The sequence below is a fragment of the Cydia pomonella genome, chromosome 17 (assembly GCF_033807575.1).
Source record: "Cydia pomonella isolate Wapato2018A chromosome 17, ilCydPomo1, whole genome shotgun sequence".
Taxonomy (NCBI): domain Eukaryota; kingdom Metazoa; phylum Arthropoda; class Insecta; order Lepidoptera; family Tortricidae; genus Cydia; species Cydia pomonella.
Genome location: NC_084719.1, coordinates 13,220,950 through 13,237,756, shown reverse-complemented (window position 1 = coordinate 13,237,756; position 16,807 = coordinate 13,220,950). Strand labels below are relative to the sequence as shown.

General features: G+C 37.6%; 1 protein-coding gene across 4 annotated transcripts in view; it reads left to right on the top strand.

The window, feature by feature from the left end:
- The window catches only part of LOC133526766 (furin-like protease 1), a 409,795-nt gene that overhangs the window by 321,641 nt on the left and 71,347 nt on the right, over positions 1–16,807 (top strand). For all 4 annotated transcript variants that reach the window (XM_061863488.1, XM_061863486.1, XM_061863487.1 and 1 more), the window contains exons 3-4: positions 9,509–9,683; positions 10,704–10,852. In XM_061863488.1, coding sequence (XP_061719472.1) covers positions 9,509–9,683; positions 10,704–10,852 — 324 coding nt within the window. The remainder of the gene's footprint in view (positions 1–9,508; positions 9,684–10,703; positions 10,853–16,807) is intronic.

Here is a 16,807-nt window from a genome sequence, read left to right as displayed (position 1 = left end):
TAGGTTATTTAAGTGATTATGCCAAATTTTAGTAAAAAAATTGTTGATTTTTGATAAAAAAACGTCCTGCCCCATATTGTGACCTCGACTCCGTATTTATAATTGCAGTTGTCCCTTAAAACCGGAAATTAGATCTGGTCACCCTACCTCAAGGATATGTCAGAGTCAAAAGTGACATTTTAGTTTGAAGAAACGTCACTTTTCTTCCGAATCGGGCCGTGAACTAGCATGACAAATACGAACGCTTCCGAGAAAATACAATGGGAAACAATTATACACTACATCTGTACTCGTACCTACCCTTTATAGTCCTTTCCGATTGATTAAATAGAAATTGTTTTTGTTATTATTTTCAGTGGATAGTATGAAATAATTTATTTTTAATCATAGTCCAAGTTCAATCCCTATACGGGATCACACGAATGCTGGTTAGCATGAAACACACGCTTGCTAAGCAACTAGAAAACTTATACTCTTCTATAACGAAGTAACTGTGCTAGTGCTTTTATAGATATAGGTCCTTTTTGAATCAGGGGTCGAATTCGACGCACGGTGCTGCTCGAGTGAAATGGACGCTTTCATATTCGTATGTGCGTTTTATAAATTGGTCACGGGTGGTTGAGTCGGGAAGTTAAGAAGGGTCATGTGTTATTTTTATTTTAATGAGGGCTGTATATTACCGCAGAATTTTAAACATTTTCCTGAATATGGCAGAATATATAATATCTTATAATTAATTTTAATTTTACATTGTATTTCAGTTCAAATAAATTTTATTTCTCTAAGATTACAAATCGCTTAAGCGAGAAACGAACAAACTTTAGTAACAACATAAATTACAAGTAAATTCATACATAGGTATAAGAGTATTTCATATAAATTTAGCTTAGCTACATACTTTGTTCGTGGAAATTAACATTCAGCCTACAATATATGATTTGTTTAAGTTTGTAATTGAATTTGTTACTATAATGTTCGGAACAAAGAGAAATATGTTTTTAACGCAAAACAATGTTCTGTTACAAAAATAACTAATTCATTCTTGTAAACCTTGAAGGACGATTGGAATATGCAAATAAAAAATATACGTTTCAATACACAATAAGAAAACAACTTTTTCACACAACAAACAAATTGAATGCAAAACAGCTTAAACTTTTTCAATAGCTTATTGTTTCCGTAGCTTAAACCGTTATTACGAACACAAAAAGTGCGATGATGAACAAACTAGAGAGCGATCATTTTTGACGTGTTCCGAATAGAATTTCTAACTCGCATGTGGAAGCTATTCGTGCAGTGACGCCAGCATTCTTTTATTTTGCTGATTTTGATCGCTCACGGAGGCTGCTGAGGTAGCCAAACAATTAGTTTAGAGACGAACGAAGCAAAGTGTGGCTATGTCATTATTAATGTCAAAATTCTATGAAAATATGACGTTTATAAACGCTCTCTCAAAATTTTCTGTGCAAATCGGTGCGAAGTTAGTTCAGAAGGACTTTATGTGCTTATTAATGTTAGATTTGTATAAGGCCGCAATCGATATAGGAGCCTATTAAGGTGTAATATAACAAATTTGACGTATGATCATAATTGTAGGATTACTGTCAAATACGATTCATATCGAAACTTATCTATAATAGTCTAATTGCAGCCTAAATAGTCTTCTGAAACCCAAACTAAACACTATTTGAAGGCCTGATTTTTTTCTCACCCTCTATTTAATGCGGAAAGGAAAACTGCCTTTTTGTCGTAAGATTTGTAATTCATGCCGTGTACAAAAACTTGCAATTTTAAAAGCATGTTTAGTAAGATGACATGTGCTTTTATATATCTAATGCGTCCTTATCATGACGTACTCCCCATCTCTTGGCTATATTCATTATTTATTGAAATATACGTGTAACTCCGGCGGAGCCCTCGGAAGACATACTCGTACTTTAATCGTAAACATAGCGTCGCCGTTGCTTACCAAGTCATTAGCTTAGCGTGCAGTTGGGTTCAAGCAGCAGACTTTTTGAAAAGTCGTAGCGCTTTTTTAGATCATAGATAATAACGTTTCCAAAAAATATGAATCATGAGGCTTTTATCTAGTAACTTAATCAATTCAAAACCTAATTAAACAACTTTCACTCGACGGATAAACATCACGAACATAGATCTAAAACGCACCAATACAAAATGTTACCATTTTGGCACGAAAACTATTAAGAGGGATGTAAGTATACCACTTGATAGTCCATACAAATAGAGAAAACGTTTTCCCACTTCAAAATATTTTTCATTAATTTTTTAACAAGCAAGTAATTGACACAATGAAAAACTAGGTTTATAAGTTTTCCTTTTTTTTTAAAGCGAAACCTATAAACCTAGAATATATTTGTGAACCAGTTTAAAAATAAATTAGACAAGCATATTATATCTACTACTCGTTTATGATAACTTTCTTTATGAATATTGGATACAGGTCATATCAGTTGTCAAACTGCCTGCCTGCTTATTAAATAAATAACTAATAAATATTATGCTGAAGCGATCGACATCAAAATCAACGCGATTTGTTAAGATTTAGTTAGTGACGTATTCTCCCGAAACGGAATTTCATAGAAAACGTACCGTTATTTCGCTAGGATCGCAAAGCTATTCTTCCCTCTTAACATGAAAATTGCTCCTAAATATTCGTAATTATTTTGATGAAACTTATCGATTACTTTTGTGTGAAAAGGAATGCGCTCCCGCCATCTGTATTCCCTGATAAATATGACCTCGGCCTCTTTAAAGCAAGAGTGAACAGGCTACTACAGAACCGGTGAACTCCATCTTAGTGTCTTCACTTTCCGACAGGTGTGACTAGAGCCAATCGCCGATCAGTTTTTAATAAAATAAAATAAAATGTTCGGGCACGCACAGCTGCTCAGTGCTCAGCGAGCTGCGTTCTGACCTCAACTCACTGATGCTTAGATAAAAGAAAATATTATAATGCTGTCCCTTACTGAGAAGTTACAAAAATGCAAATTTCTTTAAACAAAAACGTTACTTTTGACACGGTCATATGCAATCCATGTCGTATTTTAAAGTTCAAATTTTTGACGTATCTTAAAGTTCGAATCGGGCCGAAGGTCACATTACACCGGTACCTGAGAACTAGATTCTCCCTTACTCGGGTAACCATTAAGAACACGAGGCGGTTACGGGAACGTATGGCCGCCGCGCGCCGGTATTAATAAAATTATATCGACATACTTTATTATCACTGTGGGTGTTCTCAGTTATAAACGAGGCTTTATTCATTTAACGCTCACTAAAACACATACTTTTACTCATTCGTTTACGGTTTAATGTAGTAAGTTATTTATAATAATAAATAATTAAGTTTGTGAAATTAACTTATATATTTATCTGCCGTCTTTGGGATAATGTTAGCGTTTTTGTTGCGGGTATGGAGTCAACTAAACCGCTATCGAACAGGCGTTGGAAACTGTGCTTACCATTGGCATAAATGGGGCTGTTGTGACTCCCCTCAGAGTGTGCGGTGACCCTCAGCAGACGGTCGAACACATTGTTCTGGAATGCCCTCTCACCAAATTCAGGGGACAGATTGAAGACCTCGCGACCTTAGAGAAAGGGCTATCGAGTATCTGAAGAGTGCAAACATTAGTCTCTGAATTAATATTTAATTTAATTGAAATCCAGTAACTAACTATAATTTTATATGTAACATAATTATAGAATTCTGTAAATTATAGTTTATTTACAACAGTTATTTTTGTCGGTCGAAACCGGGCGTAGTTTTTGTACTAAACATGATTAATATATATTGTCTTTTTCCAATAAAAACATACAAAATATCTTTCCTTTTAAATCTCAACACCCTTAACCATTAAATTTAATATACATCTATTAGTCAAAACGTCAGGGCCAAGGTTTTATAAAATGACAAAACGTCTTTTCATAAGACATGACAAATAATGATCTAGGTCTGTCTAATTAAACCAAGAGTGAATAAATAGCCTTTTATGAACCACTCAGTATTATTAAGTCTGTGTCGTTAGTCTCCGTTATATAAAACAAGTGACTTGTAAATAACAATTTTTGAAGAGGTTAGTGACAAATTAATGATATTTCCTATGTAACATTCCCGCACACCACATTCAAGTTATTAAAATTAAACAGAAACAAATCGCAATATCGCTTTTATGAACAAAAGCCGATGATGAACTTCATCCATTTCTAGTTCCGATATATGCGGTCTTTCCAATTACTACGGGTCGGTGCGTCTCGCGGTCCAATAGTTGGAAGCTCCACTCTCCCTTTGGTTACACGAACTCGGTGACTTCGAAATCTTTTAACAACCAATATACCAAGACCCTAAGACTCATCATAAATGTGTGTGATCATACAGAGCTCTTATACTGGTCAGTTCGACCGATCAAATCGCTATAGCTGCGAAAGCGATTATAATGACAGCTTTATTAATTATTTCCTAGTATTATTGGGCCCGTTAGTCTGCATTTGAATATGATATTTGGGTAATGGATGAAGCTGATATTCCCTGTGTTATTATAAATACGAAATTCGGATAATGATTAACAGTGAATTTCAATGTGGCATATAAACTATAGGTGAATGTTGTCAGAAAGTGACGTATTGACAAAATATTAAAATATGACTTCTAAGCAACGAACTAGAATAACTATAGAAGTATTTCGAAAACGAGTAGTCAATATCACTAGATTCCCAATTTCTATCGCTTGTATTTTATAAAAATAGCATTTCGCCGCGCCGTTTTCCACAGATTTTCGAGTGACGAAATCGAGCGCTCGAAATTCAAAAATCGGCCCCAGGAGTAAGTATAATATTGTGCATTATGCCGCAAGCGACTCGACTGTAGGTACAACGCGCATGTTGACAACGTCAAATATTGTTATGCCGCGAAAGAGGATTGACATGTAGAGTTGTTTCTACTTACCCAATTGAACAAACACAACTTTTTTATAGCGGAAAATTATCATCATCAGGAACTTAACAACCCTAAGGGTTATTAACAACCCTAAGAGTTATTCTCTTGTCGGTGGAGTATCTTCCAGCTTTTCCTATCTTGCGCCAGCTCTTTGACTTTTTGATACGACAACCCCTTGGTCTAAGTAACTGCGTCTGGGTTATCCTTTACCTCGCTTGCATCCTATCCGCCTCTCCAGGATAATCATTTCTCCGCGTCTGTTTTCAATAGTGTTCAGAATAGCTCTTCTTTCACTCACTCTTCGTAACTCTCTCATTCTTTATCTTGTGTCTCTAACTAATGCCTTCCATTTGTCTCCAGCACCACATTTCAAATGCTTCCATTTTCTTCCTGTCTCTTAAGGTCATTGTCCATGTTTCATTTTCATAGAGTACTATACTCCAGAAGTACACTTTTATCAGCAGTTTCTTGTTTCTTTAAATTGATATAATTGGGGCAAATTTATGGAGAAGGGGTAACTTTCAGTGATATGTGTCAGGTAAGTGTCAGTCATATGATCCGTTTTTCGAAGTTAAAAATATACTGAGAGCTTCGTCTATAATTAATCGCTGCTTCTAAGCCCTAACCTACATATTACGCCCGGAGGGGATAAGGTCTCTCAAGATCAAAAAGATCCTGCAGCTGTTTGAAGTTGCAGGCTTGGATTGAGAGTTGTAGTAGGTGGCGATCACAATAGATCAGGGCCCATACATAGCCCCCAAGAAGAAGAAGAAGCAGCCCCCACCTAACAAGAAGCCTATTTTATAATAGGCTTGTTATAATATGGAGGTGAATTTGACTATTGTATTGTTGCCATTCAATGGAGGCTATATCTTTCAAAGCTAACTAATAGAAACGTTACTGCCTTTTCCAATACTTTTGATACACGCAAACTACTGTCTAGTTTATCAGTATCACACAATGATGTGCTCGTCTATCTGTTGTATTCGTAAAACCAAAAGTCAACCTGGGCATGTCTAAGTCTCATGCTAGTTTCAGTAGAATTTTGTAACTGTAAATTTCTACATAAACACTCATGTAATGAGGGAGATAATTGATGATATTTATAGTAATGCCCTCGAATGGACAATATTTCTCTTTAAAAAGTTAAAATATATTCCTTTATTCTGCTTATTCCTAAATAACGTTATTTATTCGTATTTAATGCAGTCCCAACCAATCCTAATTAGTACTGTATTAAACTAAATTCGTGAAAGCACCACGAGCACATATAATAGGAATAATATCATTAACGTCACGATACAGTGGATGGAAATGCTTCTACGTAGATAATGAAATTCCTTTCCTGGGACCTATTTATTGCCTACACCTTGGTATTGCTTATTTAGCCAGACGTGGCTCACTTCGCATTATAAGTTATATACGCTCTTGACTAGATAGTATAAGTTCTACTTGTAAAAGGTTACGGTGGCGTTTTAAATTAACATTATTTTAATTGAGTGTATTTGTAAAACGAACGCTTATTTTTATCTGTCGCATGTTGTCAGTCTTAGTGTCACCGCATTCGGAGTCTATACGATATATTATATGTGACATATCTAGAAATTAGTAGTAGAAACCTGTTATTTTTAAGTAAGTGCTTGCTATACGAAAACTTACTTCTCATGTACAAAAACAAACTCATAAAAAATAGCAAAAAACAGCAATACGTAGGTATAAGATATTGCATCGTAAACGCAATATTTGATAGAAACTCGTATGAACCTGACTCGACACACGTCAATGATCCGCTTCTGCTCGCACTGCGCTCGACTCGACGCAACATGAATATTCCTTTAATTAACGTACATTTTCAATACCTCCCAATATTCACTTTTATGTTAACAAGTGCAAGCAATTAAAACGTAGAATGCAGATGATATATTCCTTTAATTGGAAAGTCATTAAATGGAAATTATACTCGATTCGGTAATTATTTAGTACTCCTCTTATTAACGCCTGAGTATATCTCTTGACAATCATATTTTAGGGTGCTTGGAGTATTCCATTTTCCAGTGGTAGTCGTTTGCTAGTTGTATTCCTCGTAGTGCGTGGCGCTGAACTGAAATAGCATGGAGCGAAGCGTAACAAACCAACGCTTAAGAGATAGAAAATAGCGTCGCTGCGCATTTGCGCTAACGTTGCGTCGAGTAGCAGCCATAGAGTTGACTATGACGCTGCCGCTTTGGAGACGCTAATGTGGGATCTCTAATAACCCGCGTGAGCCCGACAACTTGTTACGCTTTTGAATTAGGTAGTTTTGGCGATCCTCTTAGTGATTGACGTGCATCTCATGCACGATCTTCACTTCATTTCGCATCTACCAATCAGAGTGAGCAAACTTCAAGGTCATATCAAAATATTGGGCTCCGTGTTACACTATGTGATTCTTAAGAGATACTTGTAATGCTAATGATTTTGAAGTCACGGCAAAGGGTCTTTTCACTGCTACTTAAGTCTATTAGAGACTTCCCGTCCTCCACCAACGGCCCCTTCTCTTGCAAATTTTCTTTCTTAATTTGTTCTCTCAGAGAAATTGAACAACTTGCGCCCTTGCAATTTGTGTAACCTTAAGCCTTCTTATGAGACTCATTGTATCTTGATATAATACCGACACAGAAATAAGCAAATTAAGTCTAGAAACACTTTATGTGTTTTGAGAACTATAGGAAACCTAGCAGGTCAAAGGAAACATAATTAACTTACAACAATTCATGGTTAATTACATTGTTGTCTTAGTGTCTCGTAGCTCCTTCATAAAGGATGCTCGCGAGAAAGCCGAATGATCTTCACTGCGTATTTTAACCATATATATAAACTGAAATGTTACATAAAGTTCACTCCATTTGCTATCACTACACATTATAAAACAATGTTCCCCGCCGGGCCTGTTTGTGTATGTGTGTTCGCGATAAACTCGAAAACTACTGAACGGATTTTCATGCGGTTTTCACTTATCAATAGAGTAATTCTTGAGGAAGGTTTAGGTGTATAATTTGTTAAGGTATTGTGTAACCCGTGCGAAGCCGGGTCGCTAGTACATAGATAAATACAAATTCAAGTTTTTGGCATGACTAAGTAAAAACGTCTTGATTGCCGCCACTATAGAGTTTATACTAGAACTCTTTGAAAAAGACACTGCGAAGTTTACATAAGCTGATAAATCCGAACCATATTGTTCTTTGTTCGTTCTCTACGAGCTATATGAAAACATTGATTACAATTCTAATGCCAAATTTAAATAAGAATTATAGTTCCAATTATACTATTGGAACCATTAAGACCAAAAGCCCTATTACACCTGATTTACATTAAGATTGCCGAGTCACACCTTCAATCACGAAATTGGCTTGCTCTTGATAGCCAAAGCGCGAATTACAGAAATGAAAGTCGTTGTCACGCGATGTCTCGGCCACTGTTAGCGTAAATTACTTGTTCATTTCCATGTTTCATGTCTACTTGGCTTTGTGTGCCAGTTTTGGCTAGTGCTGCGTTTACATGAGCTTAAAGATTACTTAATACTAGTTTGTTTCTTTCACTGTAGGGTGTATAAAAATTAAATATGCTGTGCTTGAAATTTCAAGTCCCAGTGATTTCTAGTAGCATGAACATAGTTATGTCAACTATTCATTGGAAATAACACATTAGAGGGCTAATCGTCTAATGCAGGAGTCGGAAAGCCGCGGCTCGTAAGCCGCTACATATCTCTTTATAGGTACAATTGCGGCTTAACAAATCACTCAAAAGCTTAACATTTGTTTGATTTTGAACCAATAGTAACAGCTCTTGCGGCTCTTGGAGTTTCCCAAAACTGGCGACTTATATTGTGATTGGCTCTTCTTCTCAAAAGTTTGCCAACCCCTAGCCTAATATTATCCCGGCAGTATAAAATTATTTTAATGTACCTAAGTGAGGAATATTGATAAAATAAGTGATTCTTTAAACTTATATCTATAATGCTTGACGGCTTGTTGTAATCAGTCTTGTCCTAATATAAACAAGCTTAAGCTCTAAAGACAAAAAAGCTTGTGTAAAGCTAGCATTATGTGCCATTGTTGTTTTAATGGAGCTCGGTTCGACCGTCTTTTTCATTGTTGTGCATGTGCAACACAGCGAAGATTGCTGCACACCGAGGTATCGTATTTATTTGCGGATGTTTTTTTTTTAATTTTCGGTATTGTATTGTTTTTTCTGTTGCTGAAGAGATCTTAGATTAAGCGAATGAACAAAATTTATAAACTGCACAACTATAACCTATGTCAGAACCGATTTTGGTCAGTTCAACCCGCAACGTAATCCAAAAATTAAGTAGCATAATCCTTAAATTTTCTAAAGGGAACTATGTATATAGTCTGTTTTTAAAACTATAAAGTAAACAAATTTCAATTAAATAAACAAATGAGCGTATTTAGCTTATAACTGAATAACCAGCCTTTCCGATGGTGTATAAGTCAAACAAATGAGCATAGAATATCAAACTGTAAATAAAAATTGTCTTTCATTTTGTTGCAGATCTTCGACAACCACTACCACTTCCACCACAACTCGGTGGCCAAGCGGTCGCTGTTGCCCTCGCACGACCACCACGGGCGTCTCGAGGGAGACACGAGGGTGCGCTGGGCGCGACAGCAAAAAGCTCTGTCGCGGAAGAAACGGGACTTTATAGTCTTCAACACCTCTTCTACAGGTAAGATCTGTTCTACTGATACTGGTCTAACCAATGCCTTTTCTACCCACACTTGGTGGCCAAGGGGTCGCTGTCGCCGTCGCACAACCACCACGGGCGCCTCGAGAGAGACACGAGGGTGCGTTGGGTGCGACAGCAGAAAGCGCTATCGTGAAAGAAATGGCACATAGTTAGAAAACACGATGGCTGCGCAAAAGCCTCTTTTAAGGATGTCCATCATCGCTTAATGATCAACTTTTCCTTGCGTAATTCGATCTGCCCGCGAGGGGAAACTAGCGGCCGCGACCTAGTGAACGAGGGAGGGTAATCATAGCGGTTCTGTTTGGAACTGACAGCTATTTCTTTCAATTCACCAAGTAAATGCAATCTAATCTGCTGTTTAATTTTTTTATTTTTCGGACTAATAATCAGCGCTGATAGCCTAACGGTAAGAGCGTGCGACTTGCAATACGGAGATCGCGGGTTCAAACCCCGGCTTATACCAATGAGATTTTCGGAACTTATGTACGAAATATCATTTGATATTCACCAATCGCTTTTCGGTGATTCGGTGAAGGAAAACATCATGAGGAATCCGGACTAATCCCAATAAGGCCTAGTTTACCCTCTGGGTTGAAAGGTCAGATGGCAGTCGCTTTCGTAAAAACTAGTGCCTACGTCAATTCTCGGGGTTAGTTGCCAAGCGGACCCCAGGCTCCCATGAGCCGTGGCAAAATGCCGGGACAACGCGAGGAAGAAGAAGGACAAATAATCAGCGCTGCGCGATCATATTATAATGAAATGGCTGACGCAGCTTATGCTGAACCTGTTCCTTTTGTCACACATACTAATTGTTAAGGTTTTTTTTTGTAAATTGGCATTTTTTGATTGGCAATAGCTGCTGACTCTAACAGCATTGACTAAATGCTAGTTCGTTTTCAACATTCTAGAGGTGTTTTACATGAGCTAAATATTTATTAGCGTAACTTTGTCCCGTCTAAACAGTTTAATAATCTCCTCTAACAAAAATCTTTTTTACAGTCGGGACGTATGTCCCATCGCCGTCATCGGCGACGAAGAGAGAAGCAGGGAACAAGAGAGAGATACCAGCGAGAGTGAAGGGTCGGCCGAGAGCCGCCGACTCCAAGTTTCAACTCAACGACCCAAAGTGGCCACACATGTGGTATCTAGTAAGTACTTCTTCTTCTTTTCGGTGCTCTTGTCGGTGGAGCAATCTCCAACTCGTCCGGTCCTCTCCCAACTTCTTAACCTTCTGATATGACACGATTTGAACCTTTTCTTTTATATGGTTGAAATAATTTTTAGACGGTCTTATTCTTCTCTCTTTCCCTCTATTTTTCCTTCCATGATGTTCTTAAGGAACAGTTCGTGTCGTAGCAGATGACGAATTAGTATTCCTCTTCTATTTTCTATTTCCTTTATTATTATTTTTTTCTCTTTAATCCTATCAAGAAACCTCATTTTTTTTCTTGTAAGTATTACTTTTTAATTTGTGATCCTAACATACCTATTTGTGTCATCGTAGTAATGGCTGGACCTGACAGATAAATTGATTCCGTTCCAGGCTTTTTTTGAGACCACCATTAGCAAAATTCCCAGATGTAGAAGTCCCAGAACCAGGACCAGTTGACATTAACAAGTGATACATTGTATATTAAGTGTCAAAAACAATAAATACGAGTAGCATTTACTTAAAGATATAATGTTTTTATCATTATCAACAAAAATAAAGGCATTCCACTAACATGTACGTACGAGCAATGCATATAAACAGCCGGTAGTAATCGCCGCCTATTTATGACATAACACCGTTAACGTTCGCTACATGCTAAAAAAGAAAAATAAAACCTCAATTTCGAATTTCTGAAATAGCCCTGCCTAAAATATATTTCGCAATTTTGGCAAAACGAAATGATAACCCGTACGGTGCGTTGCGGCGAAAAATCCGCGGGCTGATTGATTGTTTGATATCTGCGTTTTGATGTACAATCGGCACAAATCTACCTACATGTTTAACCTTATCCCATTGAAATAAAGTTTAATATGTTTAAAATGTGTGGCGACCAGACGTACCGCAATCAGAATGAAATGTGGTGGTTGGCAGAGTGTTGGGTTACAGAATTATGTGTTTTAATGCTGAACATCAGTGTTTTGTTGTGACTTGTGGTATTGGTTTGGTAATTTCAAATGGAATATGTTTTTGTAATGTTAACAAAAACAAAACACGGTCAAGCATAAACATGAATTATTTATTGTGATTCATCTTTACATAGTATTTTGTCATACTTATAGAAACAAATGAGAATTAAAACAGTCGTCTTTGTAGATAATTCGTGATAAAAATGTTTATGTTACTAAATGACGCGAAATATGTATGTATGTATGCTTAAAGGAGAATGGGCAATTTGTCCCATGGATGTATACTGTTGAGACATATCTCGTTTGAAAGGGTTTACTCTTAGCATTATTTTATTGTATGACACCAACTTTGGATAACGTGCAGGGACTGAGCAATTAAAAAAAAAGAGTGGCGAATATAAACTGTTGTTTTACAAAATACTTGTTATGTAGCCGGTTGTTAGGTGTTTTGTATGAAAGAATATGAGAAATTCTAGATTTCTGTTTACCACTACTTACGTTTAAGTACGTACAGGGCTGGAATTAGTTGATATAACATATGCTTGAATTAAAAATACTGCTATTAAACACTGGAACTTGCTTGTATACTCAAGCGATATATATCATTTAAAAGACATTTTTATAAGGTATTTTAATATATATATACTTGCACTCAAATGCTTGCAGGGGCGGTAATAAAACGAGTTTTTTCGTTAATTAATAGTGGTAAATGCCGCTTTGTTTGTTCTACCTGGCACTAGATGGAGCCTTGGTAGCAGTTTGGGTAATTTTTACTATTGGTATATACAATTGAGTCATATCCTATTTGGAAGGTCTTCAATTAAGCATTAATTACTTATATGACACCAAAGACCGAAAGTGTCCAGGGAAGATGATATTAATAATTTTGATCATGCGCTGCGGCGTAAACTGGAACTAAAAATATCATTCATATAGAGTTACTTTTGTAACCATTTACATCACTTTGCATGCCTGAAATATAATGAAAAAGTAAGTTATATATTTTTTTAAATTATTACCGCTCAATAAATGGCACTAAACTACTTAATTATGATTTTTCAAATCCTCTCTAGTACTGACATCTTGCGTGCAATAGGAGAACTGAATGAGCGGCAAATGCTGGATCCGTATAGTCGCTTATAAACGCTAAAAAATGTCACCGAAGAATAAGTTTGTTTAATTCGGAACTTTGACAATAAAACGAGTGGTTACCTTAAACTAGTAAGTTTCGTCTATTTATCTCTCTTGCTCTTACATATTCGAGTGATAAAGGTAGAAAAAGCATTATATATTTTAAAGTTCGCGTTATGTCCCGGTAGAAACGTTATATAAACTTATTATTAAACATGAAATAAGATTCCTAAGCAATAAGTAGGTAAGTAAATGTATTTATTGAGTAGTTGGAGTACCATAATTAGCAGTAAGAAAATAAATCTAAGTTTATATGTTACGATAAAATAAATCGTAAAAAGGTACTATGTACATACTTGTTTTGTCTCTCTGCAGGAAAATTGTGTAAATTGTGTCGCGGTTCAAAGCAACGTTCCCTTCGTTTGCCATATGAAGCAGGATTAAATTGTGTAGTTTTAAGTTCTCATGTAAGTGAATTGTCAAATTCTTAGTGAGAATAAAGAATCTTATACCTAAAATTAACGCAGTGAATACATTACAAGCATCAGCGACTCTTAACTGCTTGCCAAGCTAAGATAGTAGCTGTATTTCGTTCCATTATATATACATATGAAATAAAAACTTTTGAATACATTCAACACCTTTATTTCATATAAATTGAAAAATAACTGACGGCATACATTTTCTTCACGGTCGCACAAATATTAGCAGGATGAGTCGACAAGTTAATTTAAAGCAAGCATTGGTGAATAGGTGCATCCAGATCCAGATAAGAGAATGCATGGTTATTGCGCCAATCTCGGACCATTTGCGATTGGTTTGCTAAGGGCACCGCTAGCTGGTGCGGATGCACAAAGCACTTATACATAACTTATTAAATAAAAACTTTTGAATACATTTAACATCTTTATTTCATATAAATTGAAAAATAAGTGACGGCATAGATTTTCTTCACGGTCGCACAAATATTATCAGGACGAGTCGACAAGTTACTTTAACCCTTTACCAGGCCCCGAAGAACCAGCGTGTCTTAATACGTACTTTATATGCTGTTGCAACCGTATTGAACGCCTTGTAAAAAATGTATTTATGAAAGTCGGAGATCTTCCTTTAAACCAGAAATAAAAATGTGGGTTACGGTTATCCCATCGCCTGTCTAAGTAATGAACTGTCATACTAGATTTTGTCTTATTATATTCTTGATCAGGCCAAGGGATATATTCCACCCACATCTTATATCGGTTATAATAGTCAAGGTTTAACTCCAAATCTCCTACGAAACATTATATCAATCACTACTTACTTACGTGAGTTTTTATGACATGACAAGACAATTTACCGGGCCATGGGAAAAATAGCTCCCACACAGTTAAACTCTAATAAGGCCATGGGATAATGTCAACCCACGTCCTAATTCTGGTCATACACAATAATGCATGAATATTTAGCAATGTTTACGATTACATTAGCTTTCAACACTCAAAATATACAAAATATCAAAAAATTGTTCGACCTATGTACTTCTGTTTCATAGAAATTATGGAAAGTGTTCGAATTTCTCCGTAGTTTACTGAAATTAGCGTTCAAGTGAATTTAAACGGCTGCCGAAGATATATTACGCAATTTAGAAGCGTGTTCTGAATGAAGATCATAAAATAATATTTTCAGGGATTGACAAAATATTTTGTAGGTGGTTTGGAGTTAAAACCTGACTACGGTAACCGATATAAGATGTGGGTGGAATATATCCCTTGGCCTGGTAAAGGGTTAAAGCAAGCATTGGTGAATAGGTGCATCCAGATCCAGATAAGGGAATGCATGGTTATTGCGCCAATCTCGGACCATTTGCGATTAGTTTGCTAGCTGGAGCGGGTTAACGAAAAACAGTAACTGGCGATGCTAACTGGCGCGGACGCGTGCGACGAATTTTACCTACAAAGGCACCCGCGCGCGTGCACCCGCTCCGTGCACTCGCGCCAGCTAGCAAACGCCCTTAACCTTTTGAACGCCAAGAATACCTTAAGGCGTCGTAACTAGCTATGCTCAAAGCGTCATAAATACATTATAGCTGATATAGCCGCTGGCAGAGTAACCTTCACACTTTCAAGTAAGGTTTAGGGCATAGGGCGTCCGCAACGTCGCGCGTGTGCATGGAGCGGGCGTGCGGCTTACAGTATGAGCAACGCTAACTGGCGCGGACGCGTGCGACTGATTTTACTTACAAAGGCACCTGCGCGTGTTTGCCCGCTCCGTGCACTAGCGCCAGCTAGCAAACGCCCTTACCCTTTTGAACGTCAAGAACACCTAAAGGCGCCGTCACTAGACATGATTTAAGGGCCATGAACACATTAATGATTATAGCTGTTATAATCGCTGTCAAAGTCCCTAATGTAATACTCATGCACTTTCAAGCTCACTTGCGCCCGTGACCTTGGCATGTGAGTAACGTTTTTGTTATGGCGTTCAAAGGGTAAAGTATCAATGTCGTAATGCGTCGCTAGCGCGTTATTTTCGAATCGCACCCGTGCTCCCGTGTTGGACTGCACACGCGGTGTACACTTCTTGTTATTGTAACCGTTTGTGCGCCTAGATAACACAAGTACACATACACAACTCGCAAAATGCTCGCGTGCTCTTGTTTATATGTAAAGTACGTCTTCTAGGGCCGCGGATTGGACCCACGCGACCGGCGGGGCGGTGAGCGGCATACATTGGTCGCAATGCAAGCTGTAAAGCTAGTGCAGTGCATGAGGGACGCGCGGCTTTCTCTCACCACATCTTTAGATGTTCTTGCCGTTCAAAAGGCTAAAAGCACCTAATGAGGTGGCTTTACATTAGCTAGATGCCAGCCCACACGCCGATCCGGTGTGCAGGCTAAGGAAATCGCTATGTAGGCCAATTCGAAAGTGCAACTGACATTAAACCAATTTTAGAATAATATTGGAATTTAAGAGGAGTGTCATCTCTTATGGTAAAACTGTTGCAAAAGTGTCCAGCTGTCAGCTATAAATAATAGTTCCAAATCTCTCCGGAGTAGCGCTAGAGTAGCTAAGAACCTGGGCGCTATTGACGGAGTGAAGTGCGCTGTCTATGATTTGATTTTTTTGTTCAAGTATTCTAGGTATTGTAGCGCCACCTATTTAATGTTTTTTGATGACACTTTTTGGTACATGGAGATTTATTTCCTTACCTCCACCTTCCGCAATTGGAATGATACCAGTTAGCTGTCATTCGTGCGTTCATTTCGCACTTATACGCATGTATTTGTGCGAGCGAGACGCCCGCAACTAACTGATATGATTCCAATATTACTCTAATATCGGTGCTGTGCACGCCCCTTTTTATTCATTAGCAAGATTGAACCACTATAGAAGGCAGTGTAGAGGCCGGCAGTGGAACTGGTAGCGTTTGATGGAGACAATCAGTTTTCTGTCAAATGCAAGTTCAAATTGGCCCGACTGTCTCACTCGCACACCGGAGTAGCGTTTCATATAAGCGTACTTTGGTATATCCAATCGACCCGCTCTATTCAGTAGGTTTCATTATCTCGATCCATTAGTTAAGTAACAATCTCTTCAATCTGGTGGATCGAGATGGTGGATCCTACTGGACAGATGGAACCTATGGATAGGAAAACGTTATGCTCAACAATTTGGTAGCAGAAGCGATGTGATTTTTTAAAATCGCGACTGTGTCATTGACATAATATATCTGAGGACGGGCCTTACGGGCAATAAGAATGGGGCCAGTACAGCGGTTTGAGTACACGAGTTTGAACCAATCGTGCAGTCTAACGCCACAAGTACCACAACGTGATTGGTTGATGAGTTCGCATTACGCACGCGATTGATCGC